Here is a 23,349-nt window from a genome sequence, read left to right on the forward strand (position 1 = left end):
TACATTATTACTTGTCTGTTCTCGCGTTGGCGTTGCGCTCTCGTAGCCTGCTTCGTTATACACCAGGCTGGATATATATTTGGACCTCCTTTAACCTGCCCGGAAAATACGCAGTACCGTAGGATGCTAACCAAACTAAGCGCCAACAATCTTAAACTTAGAAACTATTTCGATTGGAACTAAATGATTATAGAAGTCATCGATAAAACACCATGTTTAACCTCAGTTCCTCCTTCATTTCTACGCACCGCCGAGGGGCTCACTCGCCCCTCGCACATCCTAAGCTTTGAACGAATTGACAATATAATTCAGCCCGCGAACCACAATCCTCTTTTGAGACCCGTCCAATGTGTCAAACTGTATTTCACCCCGCGTAGGCAAAGCCATTGTCTCCGGACCCAGCTTGTACTTCACCTCAAACCCAATCCCTTCCGCATAGTCTTGCCTCCTGGCACTAACTTCACCACCACTAACAGTGACGAGCTTCGAGTCCCTTCGAGCAAGGACCTGCCTCTGCCGAAGCACTATATATTTACCGGAGGTTGCACCAATGAACGTACGACCGACCTCCCTCTCATCGCCCTCAGCCAGTCCCTCTCGGTCGACCACACTCTCGAGAACAAAAGACGGTCCGATCATGCCGCCACCTACTTTAGAAACAGGGAGTTCCCTCCAAACCTCTTCGTACTCGCTCACCGGCGCCCCCGGTAAATCAGGCCTTGGCATAGAGCCTACCTCGAGGTCGTCGCCATTCGGAAGCGCGGAGAAGGAGCCGCAGTCTGCGACGCCGAATGTGTTTCGCGAGTCGAGCTCGTGCGTGAATAATACCTCATCTGTAATACGTTATTAGTTGGCATACTTTATAAGTGGCGGACGAGATTGGGAATGGCCTAGGACAGCAGCATACTCGAGTCCTTGGCGGGGAGGCGTTCCCCCGCGATCGCCCAGTCAATGGCTTTTGTGGTCTTGTCGACGCGTAAATCGACGTACCAGTTTCCGACGGAAAGGACGAGGGTATCCGTGTTTTCGAAGGCGGGTTCTGGTGGCCAGCGGAGGGAGACGCGTGTTGAGAGGCGGGTTGTTGTCATTGTTTGGCGTCTGAGATGGTGGATGGTTGAGGTGGTGTCGAAGGTGGGAACGCGGAGTAAAAGACATCGGGCTGCCTGGAGAGTTTCTACTTACTCATAACAACTTCACTGACAACCAGCGACCTTCTATGAACTCTTGGCGCCGGACAAGTCCATCTCAGCCTCCACAAACCCGACGCCTCCAAGCGATCCCTTATCAGTTCCCCGCATGAACGTCGCGAATCAAGCAACAACAATTGGTCGAGCACCTCTACCCCAACTCCCCATCTCCTCAACTTTCCTCTCTAGGATAAGACAAGGTTCGAAGATAAGTTGCTTATCGTGATCATGACTCCAAGATAAGTATATAGGTAGGTAGTCTATACCTACTCGTCCGCGGGCGATAAATCATCAGAGAAAATAACCGCAATATGCTGACTCCATATCTACTATTAGGCCTGTCACTGGTCGCGTTCCTTATTCAACGCCTCCGCTCCCCCGTCACTAAAGTCCCAGGGCCATGGTACACAGCCTTCACGGGTCTAGTCCTCAAGTACCATGAGTTCACATCCAATAGACGTCTCTACATCCATGCTCTACATCGAAAGTACGGGACGACCGTGCGGATAGCACCCATTGAAATCTCGTTCGCGAGCTTAGAGGCGATTCGCGAGATCTACGCCTCTGGAGGTAGCGGGTATGACAAGACAGAGCTGTATGACCTGTTTAGGCAATTCGGGATCAAGTGAGTTGAACTTGTGGTGCAGTAGGCCGTCGTGAGAGGGATGAGTTAATGGGAGTAGGACTATGTTCTCGACGCTTGACAAGCATGCTGTGAGTTTGCTTAACCGATGGGCGTAAGCAGGGGGTGCTAACAGCATCCAGCACAGCCAGCGTAAACGGGAACTTGCGGATCGATATGCTATGACAAATATCCTTCGCGAGGAGCATGTATCCGCCATCAAAGATCGGGCGAAGGATTTCGTAAAGAGATGCATTGCGTCGGCTGAGAGCGTGGATGTCTACGTATGCCGATGCAGCACTTTCCCTTCAGGCTCAGCGTTTGCTAACACTCCAGCCAGGTATGGCTCCACTGCTACGCCCTCGACGGTGTAACAAATTTCATGTTCAGCCCCGGCGGCCTCCGCTCGCTGGACTCAGACCTTGACTTTGAAATCATGGAGGAGCTCACCTATCACCAGAGCCTGCAGAGTAAGTCTACCTCAAACCAACCACATCGTATGCTTCCTGCAATTATGGCTCACTTCAAACACAGAAAACCTTCTGCACTACTATCTTCCATCGTTAGCCCCCTACTTCCCACAACGTCTGATTCCGCGCCGCGCCCCAAAGACAAATGAGTATGTCCTGCGCATGGCCGCGCAGCAGGATCCCGCACAGGGAAGCCTTGTTGCGAAGTTAGCACGCAAGGGCTCCCCGCTTAACCACGCGCAGGTCGCCGCTGAGTGCAAGGATCATATGGCTGCGGGAATTGACACGACCGGTGATGGTCTTTGCTTTCTTATGTGGGAATTATCGAGGCCAGAGAATGCTCAGTTCCAGGAGAGGTTGTATGAAGAACTACGTACTGCGGATGGAAATACGCCGTGGGATAAGTTGCCTTACTTAGATGCTGTTGTGAAAGAAGGTCTACGAATTGCACCGCCTATTCCTATGTCCTTCCCTCGATATGTCCCAACCGGTGGGAAATCGATTGACGGGTACTTTGTCCCTGAGAAAACGATCGTGAGCTGTCAGCCGTATACCGTGCACCGTCTCGACAAGGATATCTTCCCGGACCCCGACAGATTCAATCCAGATCGCTGGATGGGCGAAAAAGGCGCAGCTGAGCGCAATCGGATGTTCTTTGCATTCTCGGTTGGTGGGAGGGGCTGCACAGGGAGAAAGTAAGTTCCCGCCTGCAAGCCTTCCCTTGCTTGGCTTGATTGATGATTGCTAACTAAAGTTTGTCCTGCAGCTTGGCGATGGTTGAGATGAAGGTACTTCTTCGGGAGGTATACTCCAGCTTCCGTACCACGCTGGCGACTGACATGGGTGGGTGCATGGATATCGATGACCAGATCATTTCTGCGAGGCCGTTGGGGCAGACGTGTAAGTTGAACTTCAGTGAGAGGTAAAATGGTGATGCTTGCATGCATTGGGTCGTCGGGATGTTGCTGTTAAGAATACGCGCCTGGCCGGTTCCTTCGCGGTCAACATGCAGAGAACGGCTGGGATGATGTGTTGGACAGGGATCCCTCATTCGTACGTCCAGCTTACTTGCAGCCAGTTGGTCCAGACATTCTTTTGTTCTCAAAGTACTCTATACTGTAGCCTCCATCAACTATGTTTCAGAGCCGATTGATGAAATTTGTAGATACTATAAAAAGAAAACCTACAAAATTAGGTTCCCAAGACACATGTCACCCCCAAGATTACTTGAATCCATATCGAAAGTTATCCTCGTCGCGTTCGAAAAATTGAGAAGGTGGATGAAACCCTGTTAGAAGTATGCAGCAACGCGAGAAGCCTCCGGAGAGCTGGCGCTTTGACCCCGCTGGCGCCGCATTTTCGATTCGACTTCTTCTCTCCGCCACTTCTTTCTGTCGTCCTACAACAAACGAAATGTTCTCCCTTGCTCTATGTCTCTTACCGGATAGTTGTCGATCCGTTTTCGCGTTACAACATGAGGAACTGACGAAAATAACCTGCGGATAACATGGGTCGGACGCCAAAGCGCCAATGGGGACCCATGCAACGTTCAGCCGCCTCTTTGAGTTGCATTTGAACTGTTGCTCAACGTTTCCATCGCTGGTCTATAGCTTGCAGTGTAACAGGTCAAACAAAGCCGCATCTCGACTGTTTTTGAGTCAAGGCTGACGCAACTGTCTCGACTTTGCCCACGAGGCCCATCGCCGTCTAGCAAGCAGGACCAATGGAAATACTGGAAATAGGGAGGAATACGGGCAAGGAACTGCTCGTGCCTATTACGACTGGGCAGGAAGCACCGCGATCTATCAAATTGAGAGAGTCCCGAGGGGTGCTTTTGCGGTGCTTCCAGGCCAATGAGATTCCACCGAACAATTCAGCAACTCGGCCGCCATAAGGACGCCTGCATGCATCCAGCCTTGGTTGCTATTCTTTTTGTCTGTCGTCTCCGACTTGACTTGTAACGTCTTGACTACAGACTCACAGACTGGCAAGATTTAGGTTCACAGCCTGACTTCCTTGATCGCAGCACCAAAGCTCCGATGGCCATCCGCAATCGAATGACACCATCCTTGTACACTCATCAGTGATGTATGGATGCTATGGACTTGTCAATGAGGGGCCAGATGACTATATAAGTCCTGTTCTCATCGACTCTTCTCTTGACGTTTCCCCCTTCTCCATCTATATCTATACGTATACTTTCCTCTCTGTACTTCCCTCTCTGTACTCTCTCAGTCAATCCCTTTATCGTGCCTACTCATCCGGTCTCTTGCCTCATACTACAACCTTCTGATATCTACATGGAGCCGTATATACCCAGTATGATACTATCAGGAGACCCACGTTCTCAGTCTTGTTTATCCCCCGACCATGTCCCAGAAATATCTTAAATGCGATGTATTCATCCCCGTTTTCATTTCCCTGATAGAGCACAGGATAGTTGTATCAGTCAATCACCCCGCTGCCATATTACCCGGCCCGATCCATGTCGAAGACTTTCCAAAGGTCTTCACACCTTTCCGCTCGTTCCCAAGGCCTCATAGCGCTCGTATCCGAAGCGTTAGACACAATGCCATTGGGACGGACTCTGGTGCCAGAAACATGTTTCGGTCGATTGGCGTTGGTGCATCCTGACTTGAGTCTACTTGGCCGTACTTGGCCGTGGGTCGATTCACTGAAAGACCACCATGGCCTCGGGCTCGAATTTGGAATCGTGGCCTAGTCATCTTGCTATCATACTCAGGACTACGTCTCTATGCTGGGGCCGTCTCGGCTGTGTTTCTTTGAAGTTCCTCAAGGTCTCTCTATTCCACGATGTTATCTCCAGATCATGCTGGAACAAAGGGCCGTGGCATGTTCCCGATAAACACAGATCCAGCACCGCACGATGCCTGCTATGCCATTACGACCTCTCTCCATTTACTTTTCAAATCACTTGCCTTAACCCTACGGAAAATGTTGTGGGTTACGACACCCTTTGCTCCAACGCATGATGAATCAAGACGATACCCTCTGGACTGTCGGCGCGGCCATAAAAGGAGTTACACACCAAGGCCCATGTCGCGACGAGCAGTTGGAACAATCGTTGCTTATTTCAACCTCACTCATGGACGCCGTATATTACTGTGAGCACTTTCCTCAATGCTCTAGCTGCGACTGATACGATCTACACACACTGGACTCGGAGCAGTCTTTCGCTTGTGGGATACGTGGACATGCAGAAATACCATAGGCATGTCATCTCTCCCAAACCATCGAGGTCCGCCGAAAAAGAGAGAACCTGACGAAATTGTCCCGCAAGAGAGTCACAAGCTTTCCGAGATGGCTGCAACAACCCTTCACACGGGGCGGTTGGTAAACGAAGGCCATTGACGCCATGGATTGCTTCGACGAGGATTTATCTCTTTTGATCACTTGACTAGCTTGGGTACGTACCGTTAACGATCTGCCCCGACCTTTCCCTTGCGTGCTGACAAGTGTTTAGGGCGCAGCACTACAGACCCATACATCTTGGTCTTTCCCGCATGATATTACTTGCTTTCTACATGTGTCACGTTTGCGATATCGTCATGTGGACAAACCAGTCAACGGAAGGACTAAAATGGAAGAGAACGAAAACGAAAGCAATATTCGAAATCATCGACACATCACTTCGAACAGCCACAAGACTTACGCTTCTTGAAGGCCGGCGAGTGGAAAGTCCGTGGCGAGCTCACCGATCGATCACCCAGCAAGTGAGAATTCGAAATCATGCATTTCTGAGAGATCCGCCACTCAGGCCACGGTTGTGTGATTGGTCTTATTGACCGACGACTGCATTCCTGAATCCGGATAAAACATGCTCAGTGATTTTCCTTCCGCTCTCAAGGCCTATGCCGCCGTCATTCAGCATTCGCCGTTCCTCGGCCTGTGGTATCGATTTGAGACTACAGCATCTGCGGACCCAAGAGACCAGAAAAACAACAACTGGGACTACGTTTTGCATTTGATACGAATCTATGAGATCGTGTGATCACTAGCGGCGTGGCCGCTAGCTACTCCAACTCCCTGTGGATTCGACCCCTCAATGTAGATAGAGATACATGAGTGCTTTCAGTATTCGACCTGTGGATCCAGCCAATGCCATCGTGTACAAGAATGCGACAATCAACCCGATTCAGCTGTTGACACCAAAGTTTATAATTCTCACTCTACCAAGGCAACTGCACCCCGCCTTCCCCGGTCGCCGGAGAATAACCACTCGAATATGCGAATGTGAGCAAGTTATATTCATCCCACTTGATAGGATTTGATGGACCAACACGACCATGGCATATCAGCATTTTCACCAACAATATCTTCTCATGCAATATCTTCTCATGCAACATCTTCTCATAAAGTGTTTGTCCTATGCCAGACCTTTAAGAGAGCAAGCTCTTTAGCATGGACAATAGCACCTTCGGCCATCAACCCAAGAGGAGGTTCTTCTTACGTACCAAATCCTAAGTTTTACGATGCCTGGCATTCGAATCACGTCTTGCACATGTTCAAACTCCTGCTTCTCCACATCAACATAAGCACCTAACGCACCGAAATGTCCACCATTTATTTTACGCATCATCCCAGCATAGCAAGCGTCGAGAAATGCTTTCGAGAAACGACGCAGCAAAAATGCACAGAGAGGCGTCGCGAAGCTCCAATTATCTTCTCGCTCATTCTTTTCCCTGTCGGATAGCCTTGAAGCTTATCCTCATGAATTTTTCCGTCGATTCCAGCTTCGGCATACTCTGTCTCATGGAAATCAAGTCTACTTCCTGTTCCCGCCCTTGTCTTTACTACTTGACCTGGCCTGCCGGCGTGCGACATCCCTCGCCACTCCCACTGATATTGATGCTGGGTTCGCGAAACTCTGCGTTCTGCAGGACGGCCCACTTGATTTTATAACATTCGTACTACTCCACGTTCCACTTTTACTTCACCTTACCATGAGGGCTCGCTGCTGCGCGCGTCGTTAAGTGGTCTGAACCTGTATCAGACCGAGAGATGCAGAAGCTTTAACGCCATCCTCTTCTTGTCTTTATTATCTGACTTGACAAGAACTTCAAAGCGCACATTCACTGGCGTTGGTCATTAATTATTCCGAGTGATCGGAATGCAATCATATGAGCCACCATTTGTTACCAATTTGCTATCCGCCCTACACTTTTACTTCACGGATGTGTGGTGCTGTATGCAAGATGCCACTCGACACATTGCCCTCGACGACATTGTCCTCATTTGTCGCGTTCGCGGGCTTGGACCACGACCTGGTCCAGCGATATTTTGTTGTGGAATATTTTGTTAAGAGGTCGTAATTCGTGGCTGATCGAAGTCTTGAATTCCTCACGGGGTTGCGGTTTGTTATGAGGTCTCTTTGGAATGTATCTGGTCAGGAATTATCTCAGTGTCGATGATGGTGGATGGGTCAGGGTCACTGCTCCTCCTCCTCGCGGTTATCCTCATCGTCTTCTTCGTCCTCATGTCCTGCTTTGAGCAGGTATCGAAGATAGAGAAAGCAAAGCGGGGGCGACATGGATGGCCGAGAAACTACATACCCTTTTGCCATCAACGTCGCCATTTTGATTCTCTCAGAAAAAAAGACTCATGCTCTTTCGGAAATAGTATCGCCGTTAGGCCTCTATTCACCTCATAGATATGAAATCTCATAAATACATCACTTCATAGCCCGTGCAGCCTCAAGATCAACTAATAGTACCCAACCAAGTCACTAACATCTCCCCACTGCGGCCCCTCAAGGGCAATAATATACCCGTCTGCACAAACGCTATACTTGACCTTCGGCAGCTCGGCATAAAAGTCATCATATTTACTATTCAGCGCATCCGAGAGCGTCGACACGGATCCATCGGGGTGCAGTTCTTTCCAGGGTTCAATGCAGGTTGATCCAGCGCAGGATTTCAGGACGAGAAGGAGGGCGTCGAGACGGGAGGTGAATGCTGAAGGGGTGCTAGTGTAGATGTTGTTGATTTGGTAGGGATCCGCCTAAAGGGGTCCGTTAGTGGGCTTGAAGCAATAATACTCAGTGAAGGTGACCAACGTTTAGATCATAGAGCTCGTGGTCGCCCGTACACCAGACTGCATAGAAGAGATTGTGTTCTTCGCTGACGATGCGAGCGGTCTTATACGTATTGTTTGACATCCTGTGGCCGTTTTCAGGGACTGTTGCATGTGTTAGGTAGATCTTCACACGCGGGAAACGGAGGAGCAACGTACTAATATTCGCATAATTTCCCTCCAACACTGCAGAGCCCCAGTACTCAACAGTGACATGCTCATGCGGGACCGCCGCACTATCACTCCTGATGCGCATAGGCGTGCCATCAAAATCGTCTCGAAGCGGCAAATCAAGCAACTCGAATACCGTCGGCGCAAAGTCGATATGCGTGCTGACTTGCGTTTCAACGCTCCCCGGCGTAATCCCGGGTCCGCGAACAAAAAATGGGACGCGGGTATCTTCGTCGTAAGAGGTACACTTCCCAGGTGGGAGTCTGTGGTGGCCGATGTGGAAGCCGTTGTCAGAGGAGTAAATTACGAAAGTATTGTTCGCTTGGCCGCTGGCTTCGAGACGGTCGAGTAGTTTCTCAATCATTTCGTCGACACCTTGAAGGGAGCGCAGCCGTTGGCGGTAGAAGTGGTCTTCGTAGTCGACTACTGATTGGTTCTGGTGGGATAGTTGGTTTATCCAGCTGGGCCCGGTTTGCTAGTTTATACATGTAAGTTACACTCTCTCTGGAACTAGTGGTTAGAGCTTACGTTGACTGGGTTGAAAGATGGTACGCGCGATACTTTCGCATCGGGGAAGAGGTGCGCGTGGCGAGGCGCGGGAATGGGTGCTTGCGGAGGCAATCCTGAAGCACGACTCGGCTCCTGGTCAAAATGCGGTGCGATTGGAGCGACTGTTAGGAAGAATGGTCGCGTTGGATCATCCAGAGCATCTTCCAGGAAACCAAAGGCCTTTTCCTCGGTAACATCTGTCGTATACCGCCCGGCATAACTCTTCACGGGTTCATGGTTCCGCTGGTAGCTAGAGTTCCAGTACGAGTAGGTGAATGGGTCGAGAAGAAAGTCTGAGCCGTTGAATCCCTTGACGAAGGGGTCGTTGTACGTCGTCACGCTATGTGAGTTGAAGAGTTTCCCGACGTAGTAGGTGTTGTAGCCTGCGTCTTGCAGCCATAGCGGAAACCAGTCCTCGTTGAATCCTTGCAAGACGAACTTGGGGTACCCGCCTGCAGAGTTCAATAGTTACCTATGTTTACTTCTTCGGGATCTGACATCATGGAGGCGCTTACCGTAAGGCGGGCTAACATCGGTCACGTTCGTATTATGAGCTTGTCGCCCTGTCCAGAGGCTCACTCGCGAGGGACAGCATAGCGCCGTTGTGACGAAGTGGTTTGCAAAGTCAATTCCCTGATCTCGGATGCGACTCGTAACTTGGTGCATATAGTCCACTGAGTTCATAGTTGCATCTTGATCGTCGGTTAATACAAAGAGGAAGTTAGGGCGAGATTTGGGGTCCGCCTGCGCAAGGGTTGACAACCCTGCGTAAGCGACGAGGCTGGTCAGCTTCATGATGGGAATTGACTTGGGAGTTGGTGCCGTTCTGCTGTGCGCATTTGGAGCGAGCGCACAGCTTTTAAGTATGCGCGGAGTGAATAGAACGTCACAATGCTAAATGCGATCTGCAGGGTATTGATCGGCGGTTGAGCGGTTGCAACTCATTAGGGCCGATGACGCGATCTGTAAAGCTCCACCGCGAACTCGCACGTTTCCTGCCAGAAGCTGAAGCTCGCCATCGTTCAATCTAAATTGTGCACTCATCCGCCGGCGTTGTGCCTGGATTGAGAAGGAGTTGGGTATCGCAATAAGCGACGAGCGTCTCGGTTGAGCATGCGCCAAGCCGGTCGGCATCCGCGTGCATGGAGGATATTTTCACGATTGGAGATTTTGGAACAACATTTTCATTGAATCTCACGTTAGCTTATGGGAAAGACATACTGAGACCACGGTCACTCTATCTCCAGGTCTCCCTCAAATAAACCGAGTTTGCACCGCAAGCTGCAGGGACGATCAAACGTCGATTGAGATCTCCCTCCCATAAAACCTCTCCACCTTTGACTCGAATATACTTATATTCGACCGTCTGGCCTGCACCAAGTTTAACTGTCGCATACCATATCGGCTGGGAAGCAGAATAGCGGTCGGTGGCGAACGTGACCCCCCTTGCAGAGTCCCAGTTGCCAAGGGCCCAGCTTGAGCCGATTAACCTTATCTCCTCACCCCATGCCGTGGAGGCAGTAAGTTCGAACGTCACAGCAACCAGCGAAGGAGTCTGGCATGGTGCAGATGTTGCCCTTGGTAAATCATCTATTGGCGGCCAGCTAGTAACTGTAGCAAGGCTGTATGTTCCTGGCACAGTCATCGCTGAGCACGTCGGTGGGACACTTGGAGCTCCAGCATTTCTCCAAGGAGATGGTACCACTGCATTTCGACGACGATTTGCGGTTAATAATGAGGAGTAAGACCAAGCAAGGTCGTATGCGGAGAGTTGAGAGCCGTCGTAACGGGAGAACTGCTCAGACATTGATCCATTGTGAGAGGTGTAATTCCTCTGTACCAGATTAGCTTCAACCGAAGAACGATATCACGGGTAAATCGGCATACCACTATTCTCACAAATCCATCGGCGTAGGTTTGGACCACATCAATCAATTGGCTATATACCTCGGATGATGACGAATGTGTTCCAGGTATGACCGAGGGGTGCAGAGCTTGGAAGAAGGAGAGTGACAATTGTGTAATCGTGATGGAGCCTATATGGTTCCATTGATATATGGCATCGTATAGCTGTTCTGCGGCAGCCAACGTGCATAGAAACCACGGGTTGCCTCCGGCATATTGGTCCTCGGGGTAGCGACCAATAGCAACAGCTTGGTCCTGAGTGCGGTCCGCGTTTATTTCATACAAGTCTCGGAAGGTATCAGTTAGCCGGTGGTGATTTGCTAAAGCTCGCTCCGAGCATGGTTGATAAGTAGCGTCATCGCATTGCGCGCGAGGATTGAAATTGTAGATGACTCCCAGAAGAGTGCCAGCATCTCTGCCAGACCGACTAGTATCCAGATTGCTCCGGATAAACCTCCCGGTCCAGAATTTTTGCAACACGCACAAGACATGTGGAGCTATCGACTCGCATTCGGGACAAGAAACACCTATGCTTCGCGCAAAGAGCCCTCCTTCCACCAAAGAGCGGTGGGTTACGGACAGGGTGAAGAAGGATCGTCCGTAAGATTCTTCCCATAGATCTACTCAAGTCAATATGGGGGAAAGGGTCTGCATAAAAGACAATCTTACCGAACCCTGACCAGTGCCAGTACTGAGTCACATAAGCCAGGTCGTTGCGAATGACCGGCCACACAATATCCCTGGCCACTTGGTGATACCCTTGACTCTACTAGCCGTCAGTCACAGATTGAGCCAGTACAGGGACAATTCATACCAGCAGCCACCACCCAAACTCAATCATGGTTGTTGCCCGCAACGCGGGGCCATCACGCTGTGGCCGGCCCCATGAACCAGCGAACGCTGTCTCGTCGGCTCCAAACTTTGCCTCGCCCATTCCTTGTCCATCAGCCAGCCCACCGCTGGGGTTCTCCACACCTTGTATCCGAGCTTGTGAGGATATCCATTCCTCAATTATCGGTAAAAGATCGGTATCGCCAGCTCTAAACAGCTCAATTAGAGTTCGAAATACTAGACTGGAGTCTCGGGTCCAGGTAAAGAAGTCTAGGCAAGTCAGCAAAGTGTTTCGTGATAGCGTCTATTATTGAAGTGGACATACAATCTGGGTTTGAGCGGGTCGGACTTGCCACTAGCACACCTATAGTAGCTCCTTGGGCCCATGTTCCATTGTCGCCGATGAGGTCAAGAAGAGCGGTACGAGCAATAGTTGCCTCGCTATTAAGCCAGCTATCCAGGCTAGGTTGGGTGTTGGTGCGGGGTCCATGTGTCACCCACAGCGTCAGCAACCCAAGCACGATGAATTGAGAGAAGACTGGAAGCATGGCCATTTCGTGGTATAGCCCTTGATTAACCAAGTCGAGCTCTCGCAAGGTCAATCTCTAGTGCTAGTGGTCAATAGGTGGCTGGAGAAGAAAGGTGTGGACGAAGTGCGGCGGGAAGGTGAGGTGGGAGGACGAGGTCCGAGAGGAGTCAAGTGATGCGCGCCTCACTCTACGGTCAATCGCCGCTTTTTTGAAGCCATCACTTCATTCAGAGCCAAAATCATTTTCGTGTTGTTGTTTTTCTGTGTCGTGCCCCTTGATTATGCGATTTAGTCTTTAGCTGATGATATGTCTCTACAAAGATACATGACCACCTCTGCTGCATCATTCCACAAGATGCCCTCGTATGATAAAGATTCCAAGGTAGAAGGCGTCAACATGAGCTGTCGTCTTCTCTATTTCAACCGGCTCATGGTCTCGTGATTACTGACGGGATTTGCTCCGTGCGACCGTTTGGCGAACGATGAGAAGCTGAAGTCATGGGTTCCAGCTGGCCCAAGTGCGCAAGAATGCTACCGTCGGAAAGGGAAGATGATGCCAGACGTAGCGGGATTGTATAAGTTGTCTGAGTTAACAGTATGCGCCTGGCTTAATGATTCGAAGACGAGGATCGGTCTATATATACGTCTGTCGGCGTCTCGAGCACTCCGAGCAGTAGTAGCACGAGTTATCCAAGATTCCATTCAAACAAAGGGTCCACTGGAGAAGTCAACAGTGCATCTTGTGGAGCGGCTCTCATGGTGAGTATCGCGGTGGAGTATTTGGAAGTGATGAGCTGCTAGACACATGTACCGAGCGAGGTTTATTTTGAGCTCGTGGATAAGGTCAGCCGGGTGAGTCAGAGAGTATAGGACAAGCGATAGGGACAGTGTATCTGATGTTATGGATTGGGAACTCGAAGCAACCATTCTCCATCAGCCTCAGAACGTCCGTGAACAATTTCTGGACATCAATTCTGGCAAAGATGGGCATCCCGAGGACCCTTACAGTACCAAGAGAGATCAGCATAGTTCGATCGGTCGATGCTAGCCATGTGGGCGGCAAATCGAGTACTCACATGAGAAATTCCCCGTATCAGCGACAAACAAGAGTGGCATGGTGCTTGTCCGAGGATAAGGGAGTGGCAAGACTGGGAGAGTTTGAGGGGATGTTGGACAGAGATGCATGTCAGCCTGGCAGCAGTTGGAATTGAGTTCTAGTGGTGTGGTTACTGTCCTTACAGTTCGCAAGCATAAGCAGGGACCGACAATTGCCGCCGCCACAGATAAGATAGATTGAGCAGGGGTCACCATCCTTTGTTGGATGTGGGCCTCCCCAGACTCCAGATGGGACTCTACAATCATACCTCGTGCTTCTAGCGCCCAGCCCTCGTGTTCTGGAAGCTTATGCTGCTTATCTATGCTGGATTTGTCCTTGGTCTGTTCTACCAATACCCACGACGCTCTTGGAGGCCTTGACTGGGAAAGATGTCGTTTGATCTAACCCACTCAATGGCTAGTGGAGGCTCGGGCATGTTCGTCGGTCGTTTGTACAACCCTGGACACCGTAAGGCTGACGGTGCTATCTCGGTTGTCGAGGCTCGAGTCAACGAGTTCGCGTCGAGATTGCTAGCTGCTACTTGGCAATATTCGCTATCAATGAGGAATCCTGGTCATGTTGGAAGTTGGAACCGTTTTCCGCTACCGAGGTCACGCTGGAGAGGGAGATTACTATTATCAAACAGAAATGGAGGACCATCCTGGGGGAGCTTGGCAGGTCTTGGCCAAGACATTGCTCAATAGCAGCGGTGATATTAGCAACAGCGCGGACAAAGAGAAACAGAACACGATAGTCTAACCAAGGCAAATACTGAGAGCACATTACTACTAGCAGGCTCTAAGGAAAGGGCTGATGCGACCTCGACCTGCAGGGATCAATTGAGCTCAATCAAGAGGGCGAGTCATGATTGGACGTGCCAAGCCTTTGGGTTACACTGGAGAGCAGCAACCTCAGCCCGTGCTTGATTCCGCCACTGGGTCACCCGCCAATGAAATTTGGACTCAACTGATAGCGCCAAGTCATGTGGCTCGCGGGCAGCTCTTATCGCACCTCCGCTGGCAGAGAACCAGAACTCACAGAAGCCTTCCAAGCAGGTACCAAGCCCGTTATGACCTTCCAGAACAGACCTAGATGCTCCTTGGCGGGCCATTGGCGGTATTTCCTGGTCGGTTACAGCCGGTCGCCAGCCTGGGCATTTGATAGCAGCCAGCGAGCGCACCAAATTGGAGAATCCCCCGGGATGGTGCCATCGGAAATTATACTGTTATCATCTGTAGACGCTCCTAGACTCGACTAAGTGCGCTTGCCACGGCGAACCCCGATTAGATGCGCCCGTCTTATTCGGTGCTAGAAGAGTTAGTCTCTATGGCACGCGATAACTGTCCATCCTGCATGGTACTGTTTCATGATTCGCTGTTGTGTTATATTCTTTTTTCTGTCGTGGTACCCCGGTCTCTACCTTAAAAGCTGTCTCGCTTCCCCGCCGCCTCGAGAACTTTGTCTTCTCCTCTCTCCGTGGGACATTTTCTCTTTGTACTCTACCCGTGTACACTGCCCCTAGCAGACCGTCGCCATGAACCAAGCCGACACTGTCGAGATTGGCGATGCCATCGCCGCCCAGAAGAACGCTCAGCTTCCCAACGAGAAGGACATTATCGCTCGTGAAGCCAGCATCTCCGAAGCCCCCCCATCGACCAAGGAATATCCTTCCGGCGGCGAGGACCACGATGGCGAGGCTCTCCAAAAGATCTACCCTACCGCCGAGGAGATGCACACCCTCCGTCGCGTTGCTGGCCCGATGAACTGGATCACTTTCTCCGTGGCCTTTGTCGAGCTTTGCGAGCGTTTCTCCTACTACGGAACCACCGCAGTTTGTACGCAACCTTAATTTTGACGGTCATTTTGATTTCTGTTACTGACTTTTGCAGTCGTCAACTTCATCCAGCAACCTCTTCCTCCTGGTTCTTCCGCCGGTAACCTCGTCAATGATGAGTCCGATGTTCCTGGTGCCCTGGGTATGGGCCAGCAGGCCTCTACTGGTTTGACTTTGTGTAAGTCTCGGATCCTCTGTGTCCCCTAAATTGGCATTGCTAACGACTCAGTCAACTCCTTCTGGTCCTACGTGATGCCCTTGCTCGGTGCCTTCATCGCAGATCAGTATCTAGGTCGTTTCCGAACCATCATGATTTCCATCGGTTTTGCTCTTGTCGGTCACGTTATCCTCATTGTCTCCGCTATTCCCCAGGTCATCTCGAACCCGAACGGCGCTATCGGCTGTTTCGCTGTTGGTTTGATTATCATGGGCATGGGTACCGGTGGTTTCAAGTCCAACATCTCGGCTCTCATTGCCGAACAGTACCCCGATGAGCGACCTGTGATCAAGACATTGCCCTCGGGCGAACGCGTCATCATTGACCCCGCTGCTACCGTGGCTCGTGTCTATCTCTACTTCTACCTGTGTATCAACGTCGGCTCCCTTACCGGTCAGATCAGTATGGTCTACGCCGAGCGTGGAGTTGGTTTCTGGCTGTCCTTCCTGCTGCCCACAATCATGTTCTGTCTCTCCCCGCTGGTGCTCTACTTCTGCCGCAACAAGTACCACTTGGTGCCCCCGACTGGCTCCGTGTACACCCAGGCATACCGTCTCATCCGCGAAGCCTGCAGAAAGCACTGGACTGTCAAGCACAAGATTGCCGGTATTCCGCTTGTGTATGCATTTCCCTCTCTTCTGTATCGTTACTGAACCGATCACTAACACTGAACAGCATCAAGAAGAATGACACCCACTTCTGGAACGCCGTCAAGCCCACCACCCTCGGTGAGAGCCGTCCTACTTGGATGACATTCGACGATGAGTGGGTTGACGAGGTTGCTCGTGGTCTCAAGGCCTGCCGTGTCTTCCTCTGGTACCCCCTCTACTGGCTCGCCTACAACCAAATGTTGAACAACTTGACCTCCCAAGCCGCCACCATGGAGCTCAACGGTGTTCCCAACGATATCATCAACAACTTCAACCCTCTCGCCCTGATCATCTTCATCCCTATCTTCGACCGTCTCCTTTACCCCGGTCTCCGCCGCATCGGTATCAACTTCACTCCTCTCAAGCGTATCACGGCAGGATTCTTTGTTGCCGGCGCCGGTATGATTGTTGCCACCGTTACCCAGCACTACATCTACAAGATGAATCCTTGCGGTAAGCACGCCAACGACTGTCTCGAGGAGAGCATTCACACTCCCATCTCCGTGTGGGTGCAGGCTCTCACCTACATTCTCGGTGGTATCTCCGAGATTTTGGCCTCCGTCACCTCCCTCGAGTACGCCTTCACCAAGGCGCCCAAGAACATGCGCAGTCTCGTGCAGGCCGTGTCTCTGTTCATGAACGCTTTCTCCTCCGCCATCGGCCAGGCCCTTGTTCCTCTTGCCAACGACCCTCTTCTCGTGTGGAACTATGCTGTCGTTGCTATCCTTGCCTTCGTCGGTGGTATCGGTTTCTGGCTCAGCAACTACAAGTTGGACAGACAGGAAGATGAGCTTAACACCCTTAAGCAATCTCGCTTTGAGGGATCTGGCCTTAGGGGCGATGAGGAGGCGAGGTCCTAATTAGATCTCCTTGTTGTTTTTGTGTGTTTATTTTCTTTGTTAAGACGATAATTATGTCATGTCGAGATGAGAATGATACATGAGGATGTCCTATGATTCATGTAAATTTACTATGATCTATGATCTGGGTAGTTAGAAGACTTGCCACTCTGTGCTTGCACAGAGTTATATACCTACTTGTAATTCAGAATCTTTGCATTAGCCCATTCGTATGACCGCGTCTATAAATCAAATACCTCTATACTTTGTCCTGGTTATCTCACGTGCCCTTCTTATCGTGGAGGTTTCCCGCCGGCTGTGGAGTCACTGGATTGTTATCTGGTTCTCCGACCATCCAACTTCCCTTGGACGGACAACTCTACGTCTCATGCATTGGCAGCGGCGATCATGAGCTTCAATAATGTCCAATAATATTGAAAGGGACCTTGCCCCGATTACCCCTGTCTCTCCAGCTGCCCGCCCCTATCGATCTCACAAGATACCTGCCTGCGAATTCTGTCGCAAACGACGGAGCAGATGTACTCAGGAGGTCGCCGATCAGCCATGTCTTCTCTGTCGTTTACACGGCCGCGGAGAAACATGCTCAAGAGCAACTAAAGCTGCTGCTTCGGATACCTCCAAGAGGCGACGTCTAGCGAGCAATCAGGATATCGAACCGCAGCTGGACCGTAGTCGACACGGGCGTTCTCCGTCGCGTACGGCAGGAGATCCTGAATACGCGGCAGAGAACACTAATCGGCCTGCCATTGCTCGGCGTCAATCCGCGACGACACTCCCCCAAAATGATGCGTCGAACCAGTCTGGTCATATTGTTGGGCCGGCTATGGCCCGTGACGCTCAGGTACTTGAACGCTGCATGTCCTCGGTTCATGGCACAGCGGTCTCCTACGCCAGGCCCAATCCATACAGCGTTTACTCTGACAATACTCGCAATCCGGTTATCTACATGAAAGTTCCACGACAGCGTAACATTGCTCCGTCTGGGAATGGAACGGCGGGGTTCAGGCAGTTCGAAGCCATGGAGAAGGTTGTTGAGCCGTTGGGGGCTGAGCTATGTCATGTGTTCGTTCGGCCTTTCCACCATCAAAAAGCACATCTAATACTGTCTCCAGATATTTTACCCATATACAACCAGCGTTCCCGATCCTGGACGAAAAGACTGTTCTGGAAGCGTATCAACAGGATGGCCTTCCCTACGCACTCGCCTGTGAGATTTACGCCTGTTCGCTACTTCTGTGGAACACATCTTCGAACATCACCGCTTCTAACCGCCCCGTGCCCGACCTACGCTATATGTGGAATCTGACAGTCAGTGCGATGAACGACGACTTCTTGAGTCCCAACTTCTCCACAATTCTAGCCTGCATTTTGGACCTACTTGGTCGTCCTATCACCTCAATTACGTACAATGCCATTAACGTCGGTCGAGTTGTTGCCCTGGCTCAGAGCTTGGGCCTTAATCGGAACCCTACAACTTGGGGTCTTGATCCGCGTCAGAAGAGCTTGCGCATACGGACTTGGTGGGGAATTCTGATTCACGACCAATGGTATTAACTTCAATTATTTGAACCAGAAAAAGAGTTGTAGATGCTAATTGAAACAGGGCAAGTCTATCTCACGGCACACCTCCTCATATACACAAGTCGATTTGGGATGTACCATTACCCGACTCGGATTCACTTATGGTCCACATGACAGCTAGCGAGCCCCTTCCATCTGACGTTCGGGTGCAAGGTGCCCATTCATTCATCGCTCTATGTTCTCTGACTACGCTGCTCGGACGAGTCCTACCTTTGATATACGTCTTAGAGGTCCAACCCCTAGAAAGCGCCTTTCGAGCATTGCGCAGACACGAAACAACTCTCAACGAGTGGGAAGAACTTCTCCCATCTTGGCTTCGACCTACGTCTCCGAGCTTTGAACGAAGAGCAGCAGGGGCACTGAATCTTCAGCTGTCTTTCCTGGCTGTGAAACTTTGTCTATCTCGGATCGCGCTCCTCGAGCTCCACCGATCCGACGAACCATCTGCAGAAGAGGAAAAATATTACTATCAATCTACATGTCGAAGAGCCGCCAGAGCCGTGATTGACTTTACCACAAACCTCAGGCCTGAAGAGAAAGACGTCTTTTGGTTGCCATATACAGCGTATCATTTCACATCTGCGGCTACGCTAACTCTGCGTTGCGCCCTGGAAGCCGAGAGTGCAGAGACTGCCCAAGATTGTGTGGCTACCGCGAAGAAGCTGATTGATTTTTTACGCCGCATGAAGAATGATGCCGGCTGGGATCTAGCTGATATTTGCCTCGGGCAGTGCGAAGCTGTCATGGATAAGCTAAGTGATGTCGAGTCGCTTGAAATTTGGCGGAGGAATCCGCATAGCGCAGGAAATAGTCAGAATGTTTCATCTGATCGGATGCATCACAACGCATCATCTCATTGCCCAAATCCACCAAATGTACGCGACTCTGAGGGCCAGTTAGAGGGCGCATCCGCCTTCCAGCAACTCCATAACCAGTCGATGATGGCCCCCGACCATGGCCCGGATGGACTTAGCGATCCACGCTTCCTTCAAACGTTCATGACATTTGGGTCCATGCCGGGGATGATGGCTGAATCACCCGCGTTCCCTGATCTTTGGGGGATGCCTTATTTAGATGATTATACTCGTGGCTTCTAGACATGGTGGGATACGTCCACGAAATATAGAAGTGTAGTTCAGTGCCATTTACTATAAGACCGAGGTAGACATGGCCCACGGTCGAGGCTATCGTTCATATTGGTCTCTTGTAGATAAACTATACCCTTATCACAGCTTGACCACAGTTCAAGTTCGAAGAAAGCTGAATAGATCCACTGCAAAATCTAATGTCATACCGCTTATGGAGGGCAAGAACCTGCGTGCCTGCTGTATGCGTGGATTATTGTCTTCAAAGCTCTTCTCTCTTCCCTCCTTCAACCCTCCAACAACCACCATCCCCCTCCATTCCTTACCTCCTTCAATGAGAAGGTGTTTTTCCTTAACACCTGTGCTCTGTTTCATCGGCTTCCTCAATTCTCTCTTTGCCTTTACTTCAGCAAAATCACGACTGTGGATCCGTCGTGTTGCAGGGCAAGAAGTGTCTTTCCTCAACTTTTCCTGTCCTTTTGCTATCTTAGAGAATATATGCTGATACACTGCACATCCTACTTGTTTAGAGAATATGCCACGCCGTTACAAGGCAATTTCTGGCCGGCCGGACCCGCGGCAGTGCCATGGCTGCGAGCAACGCGGTCACGTTATGAAAAACTGTCCAACATTGAGACATGCTCGTGAGAGCTTGATTGCTGCACTCGATGCCATAAATGCTGCCATGGTAAGATTGAACTGCCGAATTCTGGATCAACATTGACCAGCTTTCGGTTGCTTTAGGGAGGTCATGGCTCGAACAAGAAGAGAAAGAGACCTGAAGACGAACAATCTGAACAATCACTTCCTCCTCCTCCTCCTCCTCCTCCTCCTCCTCCTCCGCCACCGCCAGAACGATCATCTGCCAACACACAATACAAGTCGAATCCATCCTCCGGTACCGGTCGAAGCACCCAGCAAGCTAGCTCTGAGTCTCCACGAACCCAGGCCAACACATCTCGGAGTGTTTCCTCGGAATCAGGCTCCAGAAACTCGTGGTCTGCTATCGAAGAGTCTTCTTTCCAACAATCAAAGATGATTTCTGTCGTGAGTGGTCTAGATATCTTGCGCTATATTCTACTTCAATGCTACTAATGTGTTATTCGCCAAGCGACGTGGTCCAAACGATCCCTTCTTATCAACAACTTCGGTCAGAAAGGCTTCGGATGACAAGCCTAGGATGCCTCTCATAAATATAGGCTGTCCGAATAGGCTCTGATATTGACCCCATGTGCTACAAAGCCTTACATGGACCTTATTCAACGGGTGAGCCAGCAGCTTCATGGCTTCAAGTGATTTCCAGTGCCTCAGCTTCTACTTGTCTGATCCAAAGTGTTCTTGAAGTGTGCTCAAAGCAAGTACGTTTTCCGAGAGCATTATTGTCATTTTATCATAGTTTAGTGTCTTTAAGTATCAATAAAGAGCAATGTTCAACCCCAAAATTCCCTCATTATGGTCAGATGCAGTACTCTGGGTCTGCGTCTTTTGCGAAAGCTTCATACAATGGGTTCTAGCGTCTAGCTGAATCTCTCTACTTAGCAGGCATCCCATAAGGACGAAGCGTCATGGAAAGTCAATCGGCCAGTGTCCCGAACACAAAGACTTTTTGCCCAACCTTCCCTTTCCTCGCCATAATATCTGCACCAAAAGACAAAGATTTCTATCGCCTACGCTACGAGGTATCACAATCATGCTCATCGGGGTGGAGAATCATTGGGCATAAACTTGGTATTACTGCTGGTCAAGAACGCTGAGAAAAAACGGAGTACAAGATTCGACGAGTTTCGACCAAAGTCATAACAATCAGAGTACATATCGGAAACGAGGGTTCTGTTGCATGATTGTCAGTTTGTACGAAAAAGAGACAGCTTTTTGACAATTACTCACCTCGAAGTCAGTCAAGTCACCGAGCTCTTCTCCGTCCTCCGCCGGTGCGTTCGCTGCGGCTGCGTCTCTCTGCTTGTTTCGACGCAGCAACAAGAGTCGCAGGCAAATGGCCAGCACTGCCTGCGCTGAACAGCAAGACAAGATCAATTTACACCCGGTCTGGTAGATCGGCGCCTCCTCTGACAGGAAAGCATGAGGTCCAATAATATTTCCAGCGCAGTACGCCAGGAACACCAGGGCAACACTTGTAACACGCTTAGTGTACCCACCAAGGTTAGTCGCAGGCATTTGAAGTGCAAGCACCAGACTGCAAACATAAGCACCGGAGATATAGTAACCGAACAATACTCCGACTTTGTACTCTTCGTGGTCCAGCTTCCATAGCAAGGAGACACCGATGATAGTTGGAATGAGGTACACGAACATGACAGTTGTGCGGCAGTTGGGGAACCGTGAGGCGAGGAATGTTCCACTCAAAACCCATAGAAGCTGGAACGCACCAAAAGGAATACCTAGTGCGACCGTCTCAAGGGCGTCTCCCGTGAGACCCTTGATGATCAGCTTACTGAAGTTTGCGAGACCGCCGTTGATCGTCTCATTCAACAGCATGAATAGGAACAGAATCCACACTTGCGGGTCCAAGAATGCCTCGCGGATCTGATACCACTTAATCTGGCGGTTGATGATACCAGTTCGTGCGAGCCGACCACGGCCGACGAGAAGGGCTTTGTCCTCAATGGTGAATCGCTTCGCAGAGATGATGTCGTCGGGCAGGAGTAGGAGCATGATGATGCCCCAAGCGACGGTGATCCCGCCGAGGATAAGGAAGATGGCGCGCCAGACAGAGATGCTCTTGATCTGACCGATACCATACGTGAGAATACCACCGACCATTGCGCCGAGTCCGTTGCAGCTGTAGAAGATTCCTGCGCGGAAAGGCTGCTCAGATCGCGTGTACCACATACCGACGATCATCATGAAGCAGTTTGTGATTGGGGCTTCGAAGGCACCAAGCAGAAATCGACAGGTCGCTATACCTGCGAACGAGTTACAGGCCGCCGTGATCATGAGCATTGCTCCCCAGGCAATGACATTGCCTGATACAACCTTGGCCATCTTGGTCTTTTGTGCCAGAAACGTCCAGGGATACTCGGCGGTCAGGTACGCGAAATAGAATATGCTTGCCAACCAGCTGTATTGGTCACTTGACATGTTTGTCGAGTCTAGGAGGTCAAAGACAGCAGAGTAGGCAAGTGCTGACTTGTCGATATATTGCAGCATGTACGTTCCAGCAAGGAGGGGGAGGAGGATAAGGTCGACTTTTCGGACGAGGGCCTTGTTCCGTGCGGTATCGTTCATGAGGGTCTGGAGGTCGTCGTTGGTGAAGCCATTCTGGCGTAAGAAGACTTCGCCTTCGTCGAGGTCTGTGAAGGTCCCGACCTGGACCTCTTTCTCAGGGGTGGTACTCTCGGGTACCTTCTTCTCATCCATGGTTGAGTGTGTAGGGTTTAATGGTTTGGAGCAACGGCCCTCATTCAAAGAGGTCCAGGCTTCTCAATATAAGGGCGACGGCCAACTCTCAGCTATCTCGAAGATAGCACCTCCTCAGATAACGCGTGGTAGATACCATGCATGACCGACCTTATCATCATAGATACAGGCGGATAATGATATGCAGCCCTAGTCTACTCCAATGCTCCAGTTGCGGGGTCTGCATCTCTTTACTCCAACGGAGAACGGATGCTTTCCGACATCGCACGCCATCGTCGCCATTGGAGGATA

At 50.7% G+C, this 23,349-nt stretch overlaps 9 protein-coding genes across 9 annotated transcripts; 6 read left to right on the plus strand and 3 right to left on the minus strand.

The window, feature by feature from the left end:
* Positions 1-62: 62 nt before the first annotated feature.
* On the minus strand, positions 63-1,557 carry BDV14DRAFT_179452 (uncharacterized protein). The gene is made up of 3 exons (XM_073769768.1): positions 908-1,557; positions 477-833; positions 63-405 (listed from the first exon to the last, which is right to left on the minus strand). Exons 1-3 carry the CDS (start codon positions 1,086-1,088, stop codon positions 365-367), a joined length of 579 nt encoding a protein of 192 aa, XP_073624836.1. The 5' UTR covers positions 1,089-1,557; the 3' UTR covers positions 63-364.
* Positions 1,499-3,428, plus strand: BDV14DRAFT_210841 (cytochrome P450; the record flags this gene model as incomplete). Its single annotated transcript, XM_073775982.1, has 6 exons — positions 1,499-1,812; positions 1,871-1,901; positions 1,953-2,093; positions 2,150-2,279; positions 2,344-2,974; positions 3,046-3,428. 6 exons carry the CDS (start codon positions 1,499-1,501, stop codon positions 3,203-3,205), a joined length of 1,407 nt encoding a protein of 468 aa, XP_073624837.1. The 3' UTR covers positions 3,206-3,428.
* Positions 3,429-3,647: 219 nt separating this feature from the next.
* On the plus strand, positions 3,648-4,806 carry BDV14DRAFT_179459 (uncharacterized protein). Its single transcript, XM_073769769.1, has one exon. The coding sequence runs from the start codon at positions 4,366-4,368 to the stop codon at positions 4,570-4,572; it is 207 nt and encodes a 68-aa protein (XP_073624838.1). The 5' UTR covers positions 3,648-4,365; the 3' UTR covers positions 4,573-4,806.
* Positions 4,807-7,899: 3,093 nt separating this feature from the next.
* BDV14DRAFT_191953 (Six-hairpin glycosidase-like protein) lies at positions 7,900-12,382 on the minus strand (the record flags this gene model as incomplete). The annotated part of the gene is made up of 12 exons (XM_073771568.1): positions 7,900-7,935; positions 8,031-8,300; positions 8,356-8,477; positions 8,532-9,018; positions 9,072-9,544; positions 9,575-9,873; positions 9,983-10,097; positions 10,368-10,926; positions 10,980-11,617; positions 11,667-11,763; positions 11,812-12,098; positions 12,154-12,382. 12 exons carry the CDS (start codon positions 12,380-12,382, stop codon positions 7,900-7,902), a joined length of 3,612 nt encoding a protein of 1,203 aa, XP_073624839.1.
* A 2,605-nt stretch (positions 12,383-14,987) lies between these two features.
* On the plus strand, positions 14,988-17,014 carry BDV14DRAFT_191954 (putative MFS peptide transporter; the record flags this gene model as incomplete). The annotated part of the gene is made up of 4 exons (XM_073771569.1): positions 14,988-15,288; positions 15,343-15,465; positions 15,517-16,123; positions 16,180-17,014. The coding sequence occupies 4 exons, from the start codon at positions 14,988-14,990 to the stop codon at positions 17,012-17,014; spliced, it is 1,866 nt and encodes a 621-aa protein (XP_073624840.1).
* A 343-nt stretch (positions 17,015-17,357) lies between these two features.
* On the plus strand, positions 17,358-19,767 carry BDV14DRAFT_114024 (Zn(II)2Cys6 transcription factor). Its single transcript, XM_073765735.1, has 3 exons — positions 17,358-18,076; positions 18,127-18,561; positions 18,618-19,767. The coding sequence occupies exons 1-3, from the start codon at positions 17,415-17,417 to the stop codon at positions 19,690-19,692; spliced, it is 2,172 nt and encodes a 723-aa protein (XP_073624841.1). The 5' UTR covers positions 17,358-17,414; the 3' UTR covers positions 19,693-19,767.
* Positions 19,768-20,006: 239 nt separating this feature from the next.
* BDV14DRAFT_179483 (uncharacterized protein) lies at positions 20,007-20,254 on the plus strand. Its single transcript, XM_073769770.1, has one exon. It carries the CDS (start codon positions 20,015-20,017, stop codon positions 20,183-20,185), a length of 171 nt encoding a protein of 56 aa, XP_073624842.1. The 5' UTR covers positions 20,007-20,014; the 3' UTR covers positions 20,186-20,254.
* BDV14DRAFT_203342 (uncharacterized protein) lies at positions 20,216-20,775 on the plus strand (the record flags this gene model as incomplete). The annotated part of the gene is made up of 2 exons (XM_073774265.1): positions 20,216-20,368; positions 20,425-20,775. 2 exons carry the CDS (start codon positions 20,216-20,218, stop codon positions 20,773-20,775), a joined length of 504 nt encoding a protein of 167 aa, XP_073624843.1.
* A 708-nt stretch (positions 20,776-21,483) lies between these two features.
* BDV14DRAFT_210844 (putative MFS transporter) lies at positions 21,484-23,067 on the minus strand (the record flags this gene model as incomplete). The annotated part of the gene is made up of 2 exons (XM_073775983.1): positions 21,568-23,067; positions 21,484-21,510 (listed from the first exon to the last, which is right to left on the minus strand). The coding sequence occupies exons 1-2, from the start codon at positions 23,056-23,058 to the stop codon at positions 21,484-21,486; spliced, it is 1,518 nt and encodes a 505-aa protein (XP_073624844.1). The 5' UTR covers positions 23,059-23,067.
* Positions 23,068-23,349: the final 282 nt, after the last annotated feature.

This window comes from Aspergillus stella-maris, assembly GCF_047715825.1.
Source record: "Aspergillus stella-maris strain CBS 113639 unplaced genomic scaffold BDV14scaffold_58, whole genome shotgun sequence".
Classification (NCBI taxonomy): Eukaryota; Fungi; Ascomycota; class Eurotiomycetes; order Eurotiales; family Aspergillaceae; genus Aspergillus; species Aspergillus stella-maris.